The sequence below is a fragment of the Pelophylax lessonae genome (assembly GCF_965119305.1).
Source record: "Pelophylax lessonae genome assembly, chromosome: 1".
NCBI lineage: Eukaryota > Metazoa > Chordata > Amphibia > Anura > Ranidae > Pelophylax > Pelophylax lessonae.
Window position 1 is genome coordinate 729,438,730 of NC_138768.1, and position 15,736 is coordinate 729,454,465.

General features: G+C 47.0%; 1 protein-coding gene across 2 annotated transcripts in view; it reads right to left on the reverse strand.

Moving 5' to 3' along the window:
* Positions 1 to 15,736, reverse strand: part of ZDHHC2 (zDHHC palmitoyltransferase 2) — a 172,902-nt gene that overhangs the window by 97,960 nt on the left and 59,206 nt on the right. For both annotated transcript variants that reach the window (XM_082243043.1, XM_082243044.1), the window contains one exon: positions 901 to 995. In XM_082243043.1, coding sequence (XP_082099169.1) covers positions 901 to 995 — 95 coding nt within the window. The remainder of the gene's footprint in view (positions 1 to 900; positions 996 to 15,736) is intronic.

Sequence of the window (15,736 nt, forward strand, 5' to 3'; positions counted from 1 at the left end):
TAGAAGTATAAATTTTGGCCAAAATTTATGAAGAAAAATTACTGATTTGCAAAATTTTATAACAGAAACTAGAAAAAAACGTTTTTTTTTTTTTAAATTTGCGATCTTTTTTCATTTATAGCGCACAAAATAAAAAGCCCAGCAGTGAATAAATACCATCAAAAGAAAGCTCTATTTCTATGGAAAAAAGGATGAAAAATTTATATGGGTTCAGTGTTGCATGACCGCGCAATTGTCATTCAAAGTGTGAGAGCACTGAAAGCTAAAAATTGGTCTGGATGGGAAGGGGGTTTAAGTGCACAGTAGGCAAGTGGTTAAACTTCTCCACAACTTTATCCCTGACCTGTCTGGTGTGTTCCTTGGCCTTTATGATTCTGTTTGTTCACTAAGGTTCTCTAACAAACCTCTGAGAGCTTCACAGAACAGCTGTATTTATACTGAAATTAAATTACACACAGGTAGACTCAATTTATGAATTAGGTGACTTCTGAAGGCAATTGGTTCCACTAGATTTTAGTTAGGGGTATCAGAGTAAAGGGGGCTGAATACAAATGCACGACACACTTTTCAGATATTTATTTGTAAAAAATGTTGAAAACCATTTATCATTTTCCTTCCACTTCACAATTATGTGCCAATTTATGTTGGTCTATCACAAAATGTGGAAAATTTTGAGAGGAATGAATACTTTTTCAAGGCACTGTATAATAATTATGGTCACTGGGTTTCTGTATACAATACCAAAATAAAAACATGACAAAAATGTAATGTAACACTTTTTTGTTATAAATAATACTTAGTATATTACATAACTAATAAATAAGCACTACATTTTTATCATGATCGAAATGTTTTCTCACAGAGGATGCCTTTGCAATCTATACCAATAAGTTAATTTACCTCTTTGGAAGGATTCATTGGCAATGTGAAGATTGTCTTCCAGTAGGACCAGACAAACAGAAGTATAAAGAAGTGATATGCTATCAGGCAGAGAACTGTAGAAACAAAAATGAAGACAGTATTACAAATTAGGAATTGCATTATGTTAGATGGTCATTTCTCTAAAACTCACATAATAAGCTGAGACTGAATTCTAAGGACATGTTGTTTTTTTCTTTTTACCTGGAGTAATTGAGGAAAACGGAATTTTTGTAAAATCTTACCTGTAAAATTCCTTTCTCTGAGTCCTCTGACAGTCGCCGCCCACTTCATATTCATCACAATGGGGTTATGACCTTTGCTCCGTAGGAGTAGCTAGGCAACAGAATATGTTAGTATTAAGGCTTTTAACATATCCCACCCCCAGGGGGTGGTCCCCTCAGTCTATAACCCTCCACTTCCTGTATCCAACTCAGTTTCAGTGGAATAGCAGTAGAGTATATAACCAACAACCCCAAAAGAGGGGCGGGGGCGGCGACTGTCGGAGGACTCAGAGAAAGGAATTTTACAGGTAAGATTTTACAAAAATTCCGTTTTCTCTTACGTCCTCCGACAGTCGCCGCCCACTTCATATTCATCACAATGGGGACGTCCCAAAGCAGTGCAAACATGAGGGGTGGGAAACGCAGCCGCGCCTAAGGCAACGCCGTCTCCACATCAGAGAAAGGAACCTTACCAAAGGAAGGAAACCAGTTGGGCAATGAGAAAAAAACACTTGCTCAACAGGAGCAAGAACCCAGGGAAAAACAAATAATCCCAAACAGCCAAGGAGCCCGCAACAAAGGCTCTAGGGAACTGCCGCACTAAGAACCTTGCGGCCAAAGGAAGCATCCGCCGATGCCTGAACATCTACTCTGTAATATTTTGTGAAAGTGTGTACGGTCGACCAAGTTGCCGCCTTACACACCTGGGCCACAGAGGCCCCATGACGACAGGCCCAAGACGTACTCAGAGATCTGGTAGAGTGCGCCTTCACAGGCACAGGGGGGACTTTCCCCTTCAAAGCATATGCCTGTTCAATGGTCTGTCTGATCCATTTGGCGATGGTAGAAGCCGACGCCGCCATGCCCTTCCGAGGACCCTCCGGAAGGACAAACATGGAATCCGATTTGCGAAAGGATTCAGTTGATTTTAAGTAAACCCTAATCGCCCGGACAACATCCAAAGAGTGCAGCTGCACCTCTTTCGGATGTTTTGGCTTCGCGCAGAGCGAAGGCAAGACAATGTCCTCATTGAGGTGAAAATCCGAAACCCTCTTCGGAAGAAAAGAAGGGTTAGGTCGCAAGACCACCTTGTCCAAGTGCACAACCAGATACGGAGACTTGCAGGACAAGGCTGCCAGCTCCGACACTCTACGAGCCGAGGTAATTGCCACCAAAAAGGCGACCTTCTTGGACAACAAGGACAGCGAGATCTCCCTGATCCTTTCAAAAGGAGCACGCTGCAACACGGACAGAACTAGATTCAAGTCCCAAGGGGGTAGAGGGTCCCTCCTAGGAGGGATCAGATGCCGTACCCCCTGCACAAAAGTGCTAACCAAAGAGTTCGATGCCACAGGACGTTGAAAAAGAACGGCCAACGCAGACACCTGACCCTTGATTGTAGCCAGCGCCAAACGCTGGTCAACACCCGTCTGAAGGAAGGACAACACCCTAGACACCGAATAAGTGTGAGGTGGGAACCCCCTGGACTCGCACCAGGCAAAATAAGCCTTCCAAGTACGGTAATAGACCTTCCCCGAGGAAGACTTCCTCGCATTGATCAAAGTGTGAATGACCTCAGGGGAGAGACCCCTGTTCTTCAGGACCTCGGTTTCAACAGCCAGGCCGTCAAAGCCAGCGACTGTAAAGCAGGATGGAAGATCGGCCCTTGCGACAGGAGATCTTCTCGAAGAGGCAGACGCCACGGGGCGTCGATGGCCAGATTTACGAGGTCTGCGTACCAGGACCGGCGAGGCCAGTCTGGTGCCACAAGAATCACCGTGGTTGGTTCCGAGTGCAACCTGCGAAGGAACCTGGACAGCAATTGAATCGGTGGAAACGCATATATCAGCCGGTATTGATGCCACGGAGCAACCAACGCGTCTGACGCGTCTGCCCGAGGATCGCGCGACCTTGCCACAAACCGTTCCACCTTGTGGTTCAGACGAGACGTGAACAGGTCCACCTCCGGGAGACCCCACTTCGCGCACAACATCTGGAAGACATCCGGGTGAAGGGACCATTCCCCCTGGTCCAGGGTCTGACGGCTCAGATAATCCGCCTGCCAATTCTCCACCCCCGGAATGTGAACTGCCGATATTGCCGGGACGTGCGTCTCGGCCCAAGACAGAATGTTGGCCACTTCCCGAGCCGCTCGGGCACTCCTGGTGCCCCCTTGGTGGTTGATGTAAGCCACCGCCGTGGCATTGTCCGTCTGCACCCGAACCGGACAGCCCTGTAGTCTGTCCGTCCAAAGTCGAAGGCAGAGGTGTATCGCTCGCATTTCCAGAATGTTGATCGGAAGGGAGGACTCTTCCTCCGACCAAGTACCCTGGGCGGAAAGCACTCCCAGAACACCACCCCAGCCCGACAGGCTGGCGTCCGTGGTGATCACCGTCCATGTTAAGGGACGAAAGGACTTGCCCCCCGACACCGACGGGGACTGGAGCCACCACAGAAGATCCCTTCTGGTCCGAAGACTCAACGAGATCCGAAGATCCAAGGATTGCGGTCGCCCGTCCCAGCAGGACAGAACCTCCGCTTGGAGACCCCGCGTGTGAAACTGGGCGAAGGGAATCGCCTCGAAAGCCGAGACCATCAATCCCAGACACCGCATGCACGTCCGATTGGACGAGGATGGAGCGTCCCTGAGGGACCTGACATCCTCCTGAAGAGTCCTGAGTTTGTCTTCCGGTAGGAAGACCTTCGCCTGGACAGAGTCCAGAATCATTCCCAGGTAGGGAAGACGAACCGACGGGCACAGTGTGGACTTTGGAAAGTTCACCGTCCAACCAAACTCCTGCAGAGTTTGCAACGTGACGGACAGAGCCTCCTCTAGACCCTGGTTGGTCGCAGACCGAACCAGAATATCGTCCAGATACCCCAGGACAGAGACGCCCTGGGCTCTCAACAAAGCCAGAACCGGTGCCAGCACCTTGGTGAACACCCGTGGAGCCGAGGCGAGCCCAAAGGGCAACGCCACAAATTGGTAATGATCCTCCGCTATGGCGAATCGAAGGTACCTCTGGTGACCCTCGAAAATCGGGATGTGAAGATACGTATCCTTCAAGTCGATGGAAGCCATGAACTCCCCCGGAACCAGGGCAGCTACCACCGACCGCAGGGATTCCATGCGGAACTTGCGCACCCGCACAAAGCGGTTCAGCGCCTTTAAGTCCAGAATCGGACGTACCTTGCCCTCCTTCCTGGGCACGGTGAACAGATTGGAATAGAACCCCCGAAATCTGTCCCGATGAGGTACCGGGACCACCACTCCCTGAGCCCTCAGGTCCTGCACCACTAGATGCAGATCCCGCAAACGCTCCGGGGACAGTAGAAGATTTGAGGGAAAAAATCTGCTCCCCGGCCGAGAGAGAAACTCGATCTTGTAGCCAGATCAAACGATTTCCTGAACCCACCTGTCCCGCACCCGGGACAGCCATGGTCGAAGAAAACCGAGCAAGCGTCCCCCCACCCCAGAGCCGGGTGAGGGCGCCCCTTCAGGCCGCACTGTTGTGGGCCGCGGAACCGGACTGGCCGGACTTTTGCTTACCAGTCCACGGCTTCTTGTGGGAGCCTTGACCCTTGGACGGCTTGCCCCTATAGTGTGAACGAAAGGCACGAAAGGACCCCTGAGGGGGCCGAAAGGAAGCATGCTTCTTACTGGGAGCCGTCTTAACCTTGTGGGATTGGGGCAAGAGCGTGCTCTTACCACCCGTGATCCCCTTAATTAACGTATCTAGGGATTCACCAAAAAAGGCGAGACCCATAATAGGGCAGATTAGCCAAGGTCTTACGCGAAGATTGGTCCACCGACCAACACTTCAACCAAACCAAGCGGCGAGACAACACCGCCACACCATGTACACGTGCAGCCAACGGAACCATATCCAGGTCCGCATCACACAAATACATGACACCCTGATGGATTTGATCCACCATATCCAAAGTCGCCTGGGAGGCAGAATCAGCCACCAGGATGCGTCTAAGCACCTGCGTCCAGCTCGCGACCGCCTGGGCCGCCATAAGCGAAGCAAATAAAGCTTTCAGCATAGAACCCATAATAGAATAGGTATGACGGGCAAGGGACTCCATCCTCTTGTCCGTGGCATCCCGGAACACCGGGGTATCTTCAGCAGGAATCGCAGTGGACTTATTTAAAACTGCTATCGCGTGGTCCACCGGAGGCGGGACACACCAACGCTCATCAGTAGCGGGCGTAAAAGGATAGCGCAGCTTAAACCTACTCGGTACAGCAAAAGGCTTGCGTATATTACGCCATTGCTCCTTAACAGCGCATTGAAAATCATCAGTGCAGGGAAATACCTGCGATGTTTTGCGTCTTTTCTGCGTCCCATAAGCTGCCAAGGCAGCAGGGGGACATGGTTCATCCTGCAAACGCAGTGTTTGCTTGATAGAAGCAACCAATTCATCCATGAGTGCAAGCTCTTCAGACGAGCCAGGGGGAGAATTATCAACCCCCTCAACCTCAGCCTCCACCTCCGACCCTACAAGGTCCAGGGAGGAACGGGACCCCGACAAGGAGACCCCAGCCACAGCAGCCCCATCACCATCACCCTCTGAATCAGAGGAAATTGAAACTCTGGGCCTTTTTGAGGATTGAGCAGCCACCAGCATTTGCACCTGAGTCGCAAGGCTAGCCACAATCGCAGCCAAATCCCCCCCTGGGGGGGAAGCAGCAGTCCCCTGGCTTCCCACCAATGTGGCAGGAAATTTGCTTTCCTGAGAATCCATGCCCCAAAAGAGTAAAATTAAATGGGTGACCGCCCCTTTAAATAAGGCGCTGCGAACAAAGCCCACCGCCACACAAGCACACCCACACCAGGGACCCCCACAGGGAGAAGGTATACTCAGGCAAGGATACAGTGAAATAGAAGGAAAAAAACCTGGAGAGACCGTTGCTGCTGCTGCCTAGATCGGTGCTCCTGGAGAAAGGAAATGCTGTATGCAGGGCGCTCTATGAAAGCCTATGGGAGGCTACAAAAAAATGGCTGCCATGCATGTGTACCATGCGGCCGGAGCGAGTACAGCCAAAATGGCGCCGTTTGGCGCCGAAAACCGCCGCTCCCCCACCTCATGAAGGTGGAATAAAAATACACCACAAGTTATAAATAACATGGGGAACCGCCGCAGCGGCGCTGTAATGTGCCCCAAACATGATAGCATCAAGTTCCACAGCACACAGCCGTTCACACACTCAGACTGACACAGAAGTGCAGCACAGCCCCCCCTCCTTGCAGCCCACAGCATGCAGTGTGAGAGATAGGGAAACATCAATAGTGTGAACACAGGGCAAGGTAACACAGTCCCAGACTGACACCCCCCAGACAGACAGGTCCCCACATAGATACACTTACCTCTTGCATGGCGTGGGAGACTCGCACAGGCGAACAAGCCGCTGTACATGAGACAGGGAGAGTCGCATCCAGGACGCAGCAGAAGGTGGGTTGAGAAACCGCACAGCGTCCAGTGAGGTAGCCACCTCACCCAAGCATCCCTGCATGGAACAGGGATGGGTCGTTCAGAAAACTCAGGAGCGGTACCTGACTGAACGCTCGATGGCGGGCTGAGAAACCACTGACCCACAACCTGCGACCAGTGGGGTCAGCCCGAGACGCAGCCTGCAGTATCCTCTTCATCAGAAGACCTAACTAACGCTGGTAAAAACAACACCTAAATAAAGAAAGAGAGAAAAACTCAAATAAAATCCAAAAAAGGAAAGAAGGCTGAGACAAGTGCCCCAGCACAGAGACATCCAGCTACTCCTGACAAGCTAGACATTGAAACTGAGTTGGATACAGGAAGTGGAGGGTTATAGACTGAGGGGACCACCCCCTGGGGGTGGGATATGTTAAAAGCCTTAATACTAACATATTCTGTTGCCTAGCTACTCCTACGGAGCAAAGGTCATAACCCCATTGTGATGAATATGAAGTGGGCGGCGACTGTTGGAGGACGTAAGAGAAACTAAGGTTAAATTTAAAAAGAGGAACTGACAATTGAAAACTCCATGCAAACTGATAATTTAGCTCTGCGTTGGCTCCAGTGGGTTTCTTAGATCCATCAAAGAATCCAATAACTTACATCTCATGCCATAAGGCCATAATGTAGGCATCACAACTGGACTTTAAAATAAATTGACCAACAGTATTCAGAATCCATCAAGGTGCCATCATTTATGTTTGTGAGACTGGAGATTCTAATGTGAGAATCCATGAGTGGTTTTGGAAGCCTTGCATAAAATTTAATTCCAGTCACATACAATTAAACATTAAATTAAGATGGTGTTGGCCTTTAAGACTATTCTGTTGCCTATAATTATTATATATGTTTATGTATATTAAATGAAATCCATTAACTTTTCCCACAAATAATCACCCCTCTATGCACTCAACATAAAAGGTACATACAGGTTAGATATTAAACCTTTTTACTGGAATTCCTATTGGTGACAGCAGAATTCCCAGGTGCTGGAGTGCAGACAGTGTGATCTAGACTGAAGATCTGGATCAATCAGAGCAGCTGACTGGCTGGCTCGGTTTGAATGGCACTCTACCAAGTACATTTGGTTGAAGTCATGTGACCAATGTTTTGGCATTCGATCACATGACTGGCAGTGGATGGAAGAATTCCATGATTCCAGGAGAAAAGTAGTATTTCTAATTTATCTGTACCTTTTTTTTTTTTTGAAAATTCTGTTTATTGCATTTTTGAAAAAACAAGGTACAGAACAGAGCCGTGTGGGCATACCCAGGCTCAATAAAACACAAAAACAATAGAACAACAACAAACAGGAAAGAAAACTAAACTAAAACCACCAACCCCCCAACAATGGCTGCTGCTTAAGAGACCACGTGCATATCCTTCCAACGCATCACCACCAATTTTCTAGCATAGAAGAGCAGGAGAGCCCTAGCAAGGTACGAGTAGCAACAGTGTGAGCCAACGCATTCACAAGCCCTAGGATACAGGTCTCAATCCCAGATGGCACAGTAATGGTAGTCAATCTGGTAATAAAGCCGAGAACCGCAGACCAAAACTGTTGCAGGGACGGACAGTGCCAGATCATGTGAGCATAGGAGGGGGCGTCAGAATTACAGCGCTAGCAAGAGTTGGGGATATCGGGAGACACCCTGTGTAGTCTAGAAGGCGTGAGGTGGAACCTATGAAGTATTTTGAATTGTACTAAGCGGTCTCTGGAGGAAACCAGATGTGTGAAGGGATAATCCCACACGTCCTCCCAATCCTCTGAGTCCAGCTCCGGCACCTCCGCCACCCAGAACTCCTGCAGCCCCCCCAGACACTCGTGGACACTAGGCAACAAGGAGCTGTAAATGGAGGAGAGTGGTTTCTCAAGATCCTTGTCTTGGAGGAGCAACTCCAAGTCAGGAGGGCCCCCAAACTGAACCCGGAAGGCAAGGCGGAGCTGCAGGAACCTGAAAAAGTAGGAGTTGGGCAGGGTAAACTTAGCCTTCAATTGATCAAAGGTCATAAGGTTGTCCCCTTGGCATAGGTGGGACAGTTGCCGAATGCCCGTAGTGGCCCATACAGACGGATCCGGGATGGGGTAAAATTCAGGAAACTCTGGGTTCCGCCACAAGGGGGAATTCGGAGAAAACCGATTGGGGCCAGATTTTGTATATGGGGAAACTAGTGACGAAGTCCTGATAACTGTCTTCATAGAGATGGTAATGGGATACGGGGCCCTAGGGCCCCAGAAAAGGGCATTTCGCAGTGCATCGTATGACCCAAGAAGGGCTGCCTCAAGTGCCACTGCAGAATTGGTGGAGTCAGATATAAGCCAGTTATGGGTGTGGGTCAACAGGCCAGCAATAAAATATATGAAAAAATCTGGGCAGGCAAGACCCCCACGAGTCCAGGGACATTGCAATACGGACAGGCGGAGTTGTGGAGGTCGAGTCCCCCACAAGAACATGGTAATTTGTGAGTGAAATTGTTTAAACACCCTTTTCGGGATCCACACTGGGGACTGGCGCAGAATATATAGGAGAGGGGGTAGTAATTTAATTTAGGCAAGGTTAATTCTCCCAATCAATGTCAATGGAAGATTCGCCCATGCCTTAAGTCTGTCCTTGAAGGAATGTAGAAGGGGATAAAGATTGAGCTCACAAAAATCATGCACATTAGGGGAGATATTGACTCCCAAATATCTGACCCTGTCCATCCAGCATAAGGGGAGAGAGGGATCCGCCTGCGCTCGGGCGTCCGCGCCAACCGGGAGCAGAAGAGACTTGTCCCAGTCGACCCGGAGGCCGGAGAGGGTGCACGCTGGTCACTCTGCATTGAAAGGGGGCACGCCCGTCTCTCTGCATTGAAAGGGGGCATGCTGGTCTCTCTGCATTGAAAGGGGGCACGCTGGTCACTCTGCATTGAAAGGGGGCACGCTGGTCATTCTGCATTGAAGGGGAAATACTATACATTGATTACTGAAGGCCCCTTTCACACTTTTGTGACCTCAAAGGCACGCAATTTTTTTTACAGCGTTTTTTGCCGCAAAGCAATGCCTATTACATTTTCCTGTTTGCCAGCCCTATGAAGGCAGTTATCTTGATGAAGGCAGTTATCTTGATGAAGCGCGAGAGCAGTTATGAAGGCAGTTATCTTGATGAAGGCAGTTATCTCTATGAAGGCAGTTATCTTGATGAAGCGCGAGAGCAGGTCCAGTGCAGACCGGAGAGAGGGTCCCAGGTCCCGAAGGAACAGAATGATGTCATCTGCGTACAACGCTAGCATTTTCTCCAGGGACCCCACCCGGATCCCCCCCGACCCGCGGATGGCCTCGCCAGGGGCTCCACCGCCAACTAAAACAACGCCGGCGACAGTGGGCAACCCTGGCGGGTACCACGCTTAATGCGAAAGGCAGGGGACACCCGCCCCCCCCCCCAATTTGATCTGGGCCTGAGGCTGACTATAAAGAATACTGATCCATTTACAAAAAGTAGGGCCAAACCCGAAGGACCGGAGTACCTCTCCAAGGTAGGGCCAAGCGACAGAGTCGAAGGCCTTCTCAAGGTCCAACGCCACCAGGAACCTTTGACCCTGTTCCTCCGCTGGGACCTGTAAATGTGTATATACCCGGCGAATGTTAATATCAGTTGATTTACCCGGCATGAAGCCAGTCTGATCAATGTCAACTAAGAACGGGAGCACATTCATCAACCTGGTGGCGAGAATTTTAGTAAGGACTTTTAAGTCGTAATTAAGAATGGAAATCAGCGGGTATGCCGAACATAACGTGGGGTCCTTCCCGGGTTTCAAAATCAGGACTATATGAGCCTGCAATAAGGAGTCAGGCAGCGCCTCAGCCTCCAGACAAGCCCCGAAGAGACTGCGCAATCTGGGGGCCAGGTCATATATACAGGTCAGGAGATATACATTTTGTACCAATCCCCGGCAGGCCATCCAGGCCCAGGGTCTTCTCAGGAGGGAGAGAGCGAATAGCCTCTTCAACCTCCTCCAGGGAGAATTCCGCGTCTAAGAAGGCAGCTTCCTCCTCAGACAGCGTTGGCCAGGACACATTTTCGAGATACCTCAGGTCCACCACATCCCGCAGGTAGGCCGGCACAGAGTACAATTTTTCATAATACTCACGGAATTCCGCCAGTATGGCATCCGGATCTGAAGTAGTATCACCCGCCTCCCTTTGAATAAGGGGAACAACTGTCTGTAATTTAGAGTCCGCCACCAGGTTAGCCAGGAGTCTCCCGTTCTTGTCCCCACTCTCAAAAATTCTAGGTTTGAGCACTCCAACCCCTGCCAGGGTAGCGGAGGTCACATGCAGATTTAGTTCCCTCTGGACTTGGGCCAGGGAGGAGTACACCTCAGGAGCTGGATCCGAGGCAAACTCAGACTCGGTCGACGACATTTATCTGTACCTTTAATACTCACTAATTAGTGGTGTCAATTTTTTCTAGGAAAAGGTAAAAAATAAGTGTACTGTTCTTTAAACATTTGGGTTCCAATAGCCAGATCATGTGCTGCCAAATGAATATAAAGCTGTACTATCTAAAAAAAAGTATATCTGCTAAAATTGTGCAGGGTTGCACAGATTATACATCTCCAGTTTCCTTCTACAATGGCGGGGCACATACTCTATAGGCGTTAGTGTGAGGTTGGTCATTATTTGGTATGAGTGTTCCCAAAATAGACCCCACCCCCTTGTTACTCTGTTTAGTCCACTGACCACTCCCCTTGTCTCAGATGCCCTCGTGAGCGAATTCCTGGCAAGGCAGTTAGATGACTACTTTATCCTATGAAATATTACAGCTTGATTTTTACAGACTGGCAGTAGGCAAGATGTAGAACGCAATCCTACATTAGAAAAAAAACAAACAAACCATACATATCTATAAAACAGTGTGGACACACTTTAAGGTGGCCACAGGCATTTTATTTTTTTATGATAAATACATAAATAATAATGATTGGAACATAAAAGCATATTTTTATAAACTGATTACATGAACTGTGCCGCTCTTGTCTTTTGAGCACAACTGTCCGTTGTCTCCCAGCATTTCCTCCCCTCCTGAGCTTGTTCCAGACTAAGCAACTGCAAAGACCGCCTGAGTGTGCTTTGAACAATCACATGTGCCAAACAGTCGTCATTCACTATCTCCTACCATCTATAGCAATCTATCTTGCTGACTTGTTAAGGTAGTTATACACAACTTGATTTTCTGAATTTAAGAAAATCAGTTGGTTCCCCTATCCATCGGCATGAATGGAAAAGTCTCCACTGACTGCTATTGCATTCAGGCAGCTGCAGCACCCCTGGCTTACCAAATACCCCAACGGGATCATAATTTCCCACCCAATTTTACATCAAATTTTGTTTTATTAGGGGTGCTTGCAGAGTTATTTATGGCCTGACTTTTGGCTGATTCAACAGGAATGAGACAATATTTGTGCCATCTTGGCCAGCTTTAGCCTCATTGACTTTGTGCTGTATTTAAGAAAGGTTACACTATACCTGGGGTTGCTATTTTTTCATTGTCTCCACTTAAAGAAAATTAACAGAATTTCTGCTCTTTCTTTACATTAAGATTTTAAGTAAGTGAGGGTGTGGTTTGACAGTGGATGGGGGGGGGGGGGGGGGCCGATGTGACAACATAGTAGCCTGCACTTATAGCCAGAAGTAACAGGTTCCCAGAGCTCCAGGAGAACGACCCGGGGTGTGTGTTGGCATCTTAATGCCCAATTCTGGCCTCCCCCACCACCAGATTTTTTGTTTGCTTTCTAGCATTTATCACACGTCTTCTGGTGTCCTCTTCCTCTTAGTCTTCTCCCAGTGGTAGGCTGTCCTGGATGATGCAGAGAAAAGCACTAATATGATGACATGTTCACTGCCCTCTCCAACATTACACTGTAAGTGCAGGGCAATTTGCTAAGGAAGAAGGGGGAGGTAAGGACATCTTGTGAGAAAAAAAAGCTACTGTGGGGGATAGCACTGGATTCCAGGCAAGTATTGCAACCAACGATTTTTAGCAAAAAAACATCCAGGGGAACATACAGTATAGCCTGGAGTTGGGTTTTAAAATGGAACTAAAGTGTGAGATACTTACATTAGCTCCAGTGGTTCAATGTCCACAGAGTTTCTAGCTGGTTCCTGCATCTTCTGCCCAGCTTCTTCCAGGCATGGGTTTTCGGCCATCTTAATTGGCAGGTGCAGGATAACATAACTCCTATGCATGTACAAGAGTGTAGGCATCTGGACACAGACACTGAGCTATGCATGCCCGCAATCAAATAAAAAAGACTCTGACGTTAGTTCCGATGTAAGATGTCTGCCGGCAAGCTGAATGAAAAAAACTGTACCATGTATGAGCCTACCCATGGTCCTTTAAAGTGACGGATAGCTTTAGGTATCAATAAGGAGGTTAGGAAGTAAGGTGGAATGGAAACAGGCTTGCCTTTTACAGAAAAGGTTAAGTCCTCTTCGGTCTTCGCCATGGCCGATCTTCCAGTATAAACGTTTGGCTGTCTATTTTGGAATCTATTGGTCATTTTGACATGCAGTTTTCATTGAAAGTAAAAGCCAATTATGTACTTTTCTTTATATGCCCAGTTTGTATTGTTTGTGGCAGGTTTACTTTAATTTTATCTTGATCATTACAGTAGGCAAATAAGGTTAATCTGCACCTGAGCTCCAAAATTCCACTTTACAGAACGTGAACCTGTGAGACAGCTGTGTAAAAAGCTTACAATGCTGTGTCCAGATTCGCCACAGCTATTCTGTAGGAGCTGCTAATTCCACAACATCTGTTCACAGAGATTACACAGCCACAATTAGAAACATGCAGAACACCAAATCAGCTCTACCTTTTATGATGAAAATATTCAGACAAAACTGTGCAAATGGCACATGATGGTATCAATTATGTTATTAGAAGCTATATTCTATGTTAGCTTTGTGAGTTACATTTTTATTGTGCATTTATCAAAGCTGTGTCATCTATTTTCATTTTACTGTTAATGCCTTGTAACTGGATTGGGAAACTGCACTGCCAGAGATTATAGGCTTCCATTGCTGACCTCTTTATGAAAAATCTAGTTACCTGGCTGTTTCTGGCTTAAAGCCAAACTCTGAGCAAATAAAAAAAAGAACATTTTTAATCTTTCCACTGTACTGGGTTGCAGAAGCATGGTTTAGGTTCCATTATGGTACATACCATCTGATATCATGTAGGTTTTCATGATGTATCCTCAGTACAACTATACTACCTGTACAGTACCGGTAACATCATTTAGCATGTGGTTAGGTGGAACGTTCAGAGGCTCACTGATCATGACTCTTACACACCAGCAATAAATACGTGTGGCTAATTCAGTGAGTTATTTTAAAGGAAGGAAACATATGAGTAAAGAAAGGGAAAATACACTATATCAGTGGTCCTCAACCCTGGTCCTCAGGGCCCACTAACAGGCCAGGTTTGCAAGATAACTGAAATACATCCCAGGTGATATCATTTGCTGCTCAGTGATTGTAGTACTCTAGTCTGCATCTGCCCAAGGTAATACTTAAAATCTGGCCTGTTAGTGGGCCCTGAGGACCGGAGTTGAGGACCACTGCACTATATTACCAAAAGTATTGGGATGCCTGCCTGTCTTAGACTGTAGGGTTCAATATTGAGTTGACCCACCCTTTGCAGCTACTGTATATCAGCTTCAACTCTTCTGGGAAGGCTGTCCATAAAGTTTAAGGGTATGTCTATGGGAATATTTGACCATTCCTCCAGAAGTACAATTGTGAGGTCAGGCACTGATGTGGACAAGAAGGCCTAGCTCCCAGTCTCCGCTCTAATTCATCCCAAACGTGTTCTCTCAGTGCAGTCCAGTCAAGTTCCACCACCCCAAACTCGCTCATCCATGTCTTTATGGCCCTTGCTTTGGAACTCTTATGGTGTCTGTTTAAACATTTTTGTGCACCAGTGCACAAAGCAAGGTCCATAAAGACATGGATGAGTGGGTTTGGGGTGAAGGAAACTGACTGGTCCTGACCTCAACCTGATAGAACAACTATGGAATAAATTAAAGTGGAGACTGCGAGCCAAGCCTTCTCTTGCCTTACCTCACAATTTTGCTTCTGGAAGAGTGGTCAAACATCCCCATAGACACACTCCTTAACCACTTTACCACTGGAGGATTTTGCTGTCTTATGTCCAGGCCAGTAAGTGGAATGTCTGGTGACGTAGGTCTACGTCGCCAGACGATAACGAACCACTTTACCGCAGAACAGTCAACGTGACTGGTCGGCAAGTGGTTAAACTTGAGGACAGTTGATGCTATTATAGCTGTAAAGGGTGGGCCAACTTAATATTGAACACGGGTTCATGTGCGTGTAAAGGCAAGCATTACAATAATTTTGGTAATATATGTGTATATCAAAGGAAATTATTATTTATTTAAACAGAGTATATGAAAAAAAAATATGTGTTCACCATATCCTCAATTAGACATTAATCATATTGTTCACAAAAAAAGTGAAGAGAAGAAAGGGAAGATTGTTTTTTTAGCTCCTGAGTCTTATGCTTGGAGTTGTAGTTATTTGATTTACCCTGTAAATCTCCTTAACATTGGTACTGAGCACCGGCTGTTCTGTTTTGTAACTTTACCTTTACAGTCTAATAAAAATAATTTACAAATGAAAAAAAAAAGAATGAAGAGAGATATTTAGGTGAAAAAAAATGAGGGTAAATATTTTATAAAATATGGTTTCTGACCTTATTTTTTCACCTAATTTCCTTTTTCTCTTTTTTTCTGAACTATAAAAGTAATTTTTTTTACACTTAGAAAGGCATACTGTCGAGAAATGGAGTAAACACATGACAGTTCTAAAATTCTGTATTGTTTATTTTCAAAACAAAAAACTTTTAGTGTGCACAAGATTGGTGCTAAAAATATTTTATTTTGTGTGGGTGAAACAATAAAAATATATTTAAATAATAACTATATTTTTTAGCCCAAACTAGCAAACAATTTTGGCCAAGAGCATGGGCCATCAGTTGTATACCAATGAGGGCATAATGGCTCATCATTCTATCATTTGGAGGATGCTG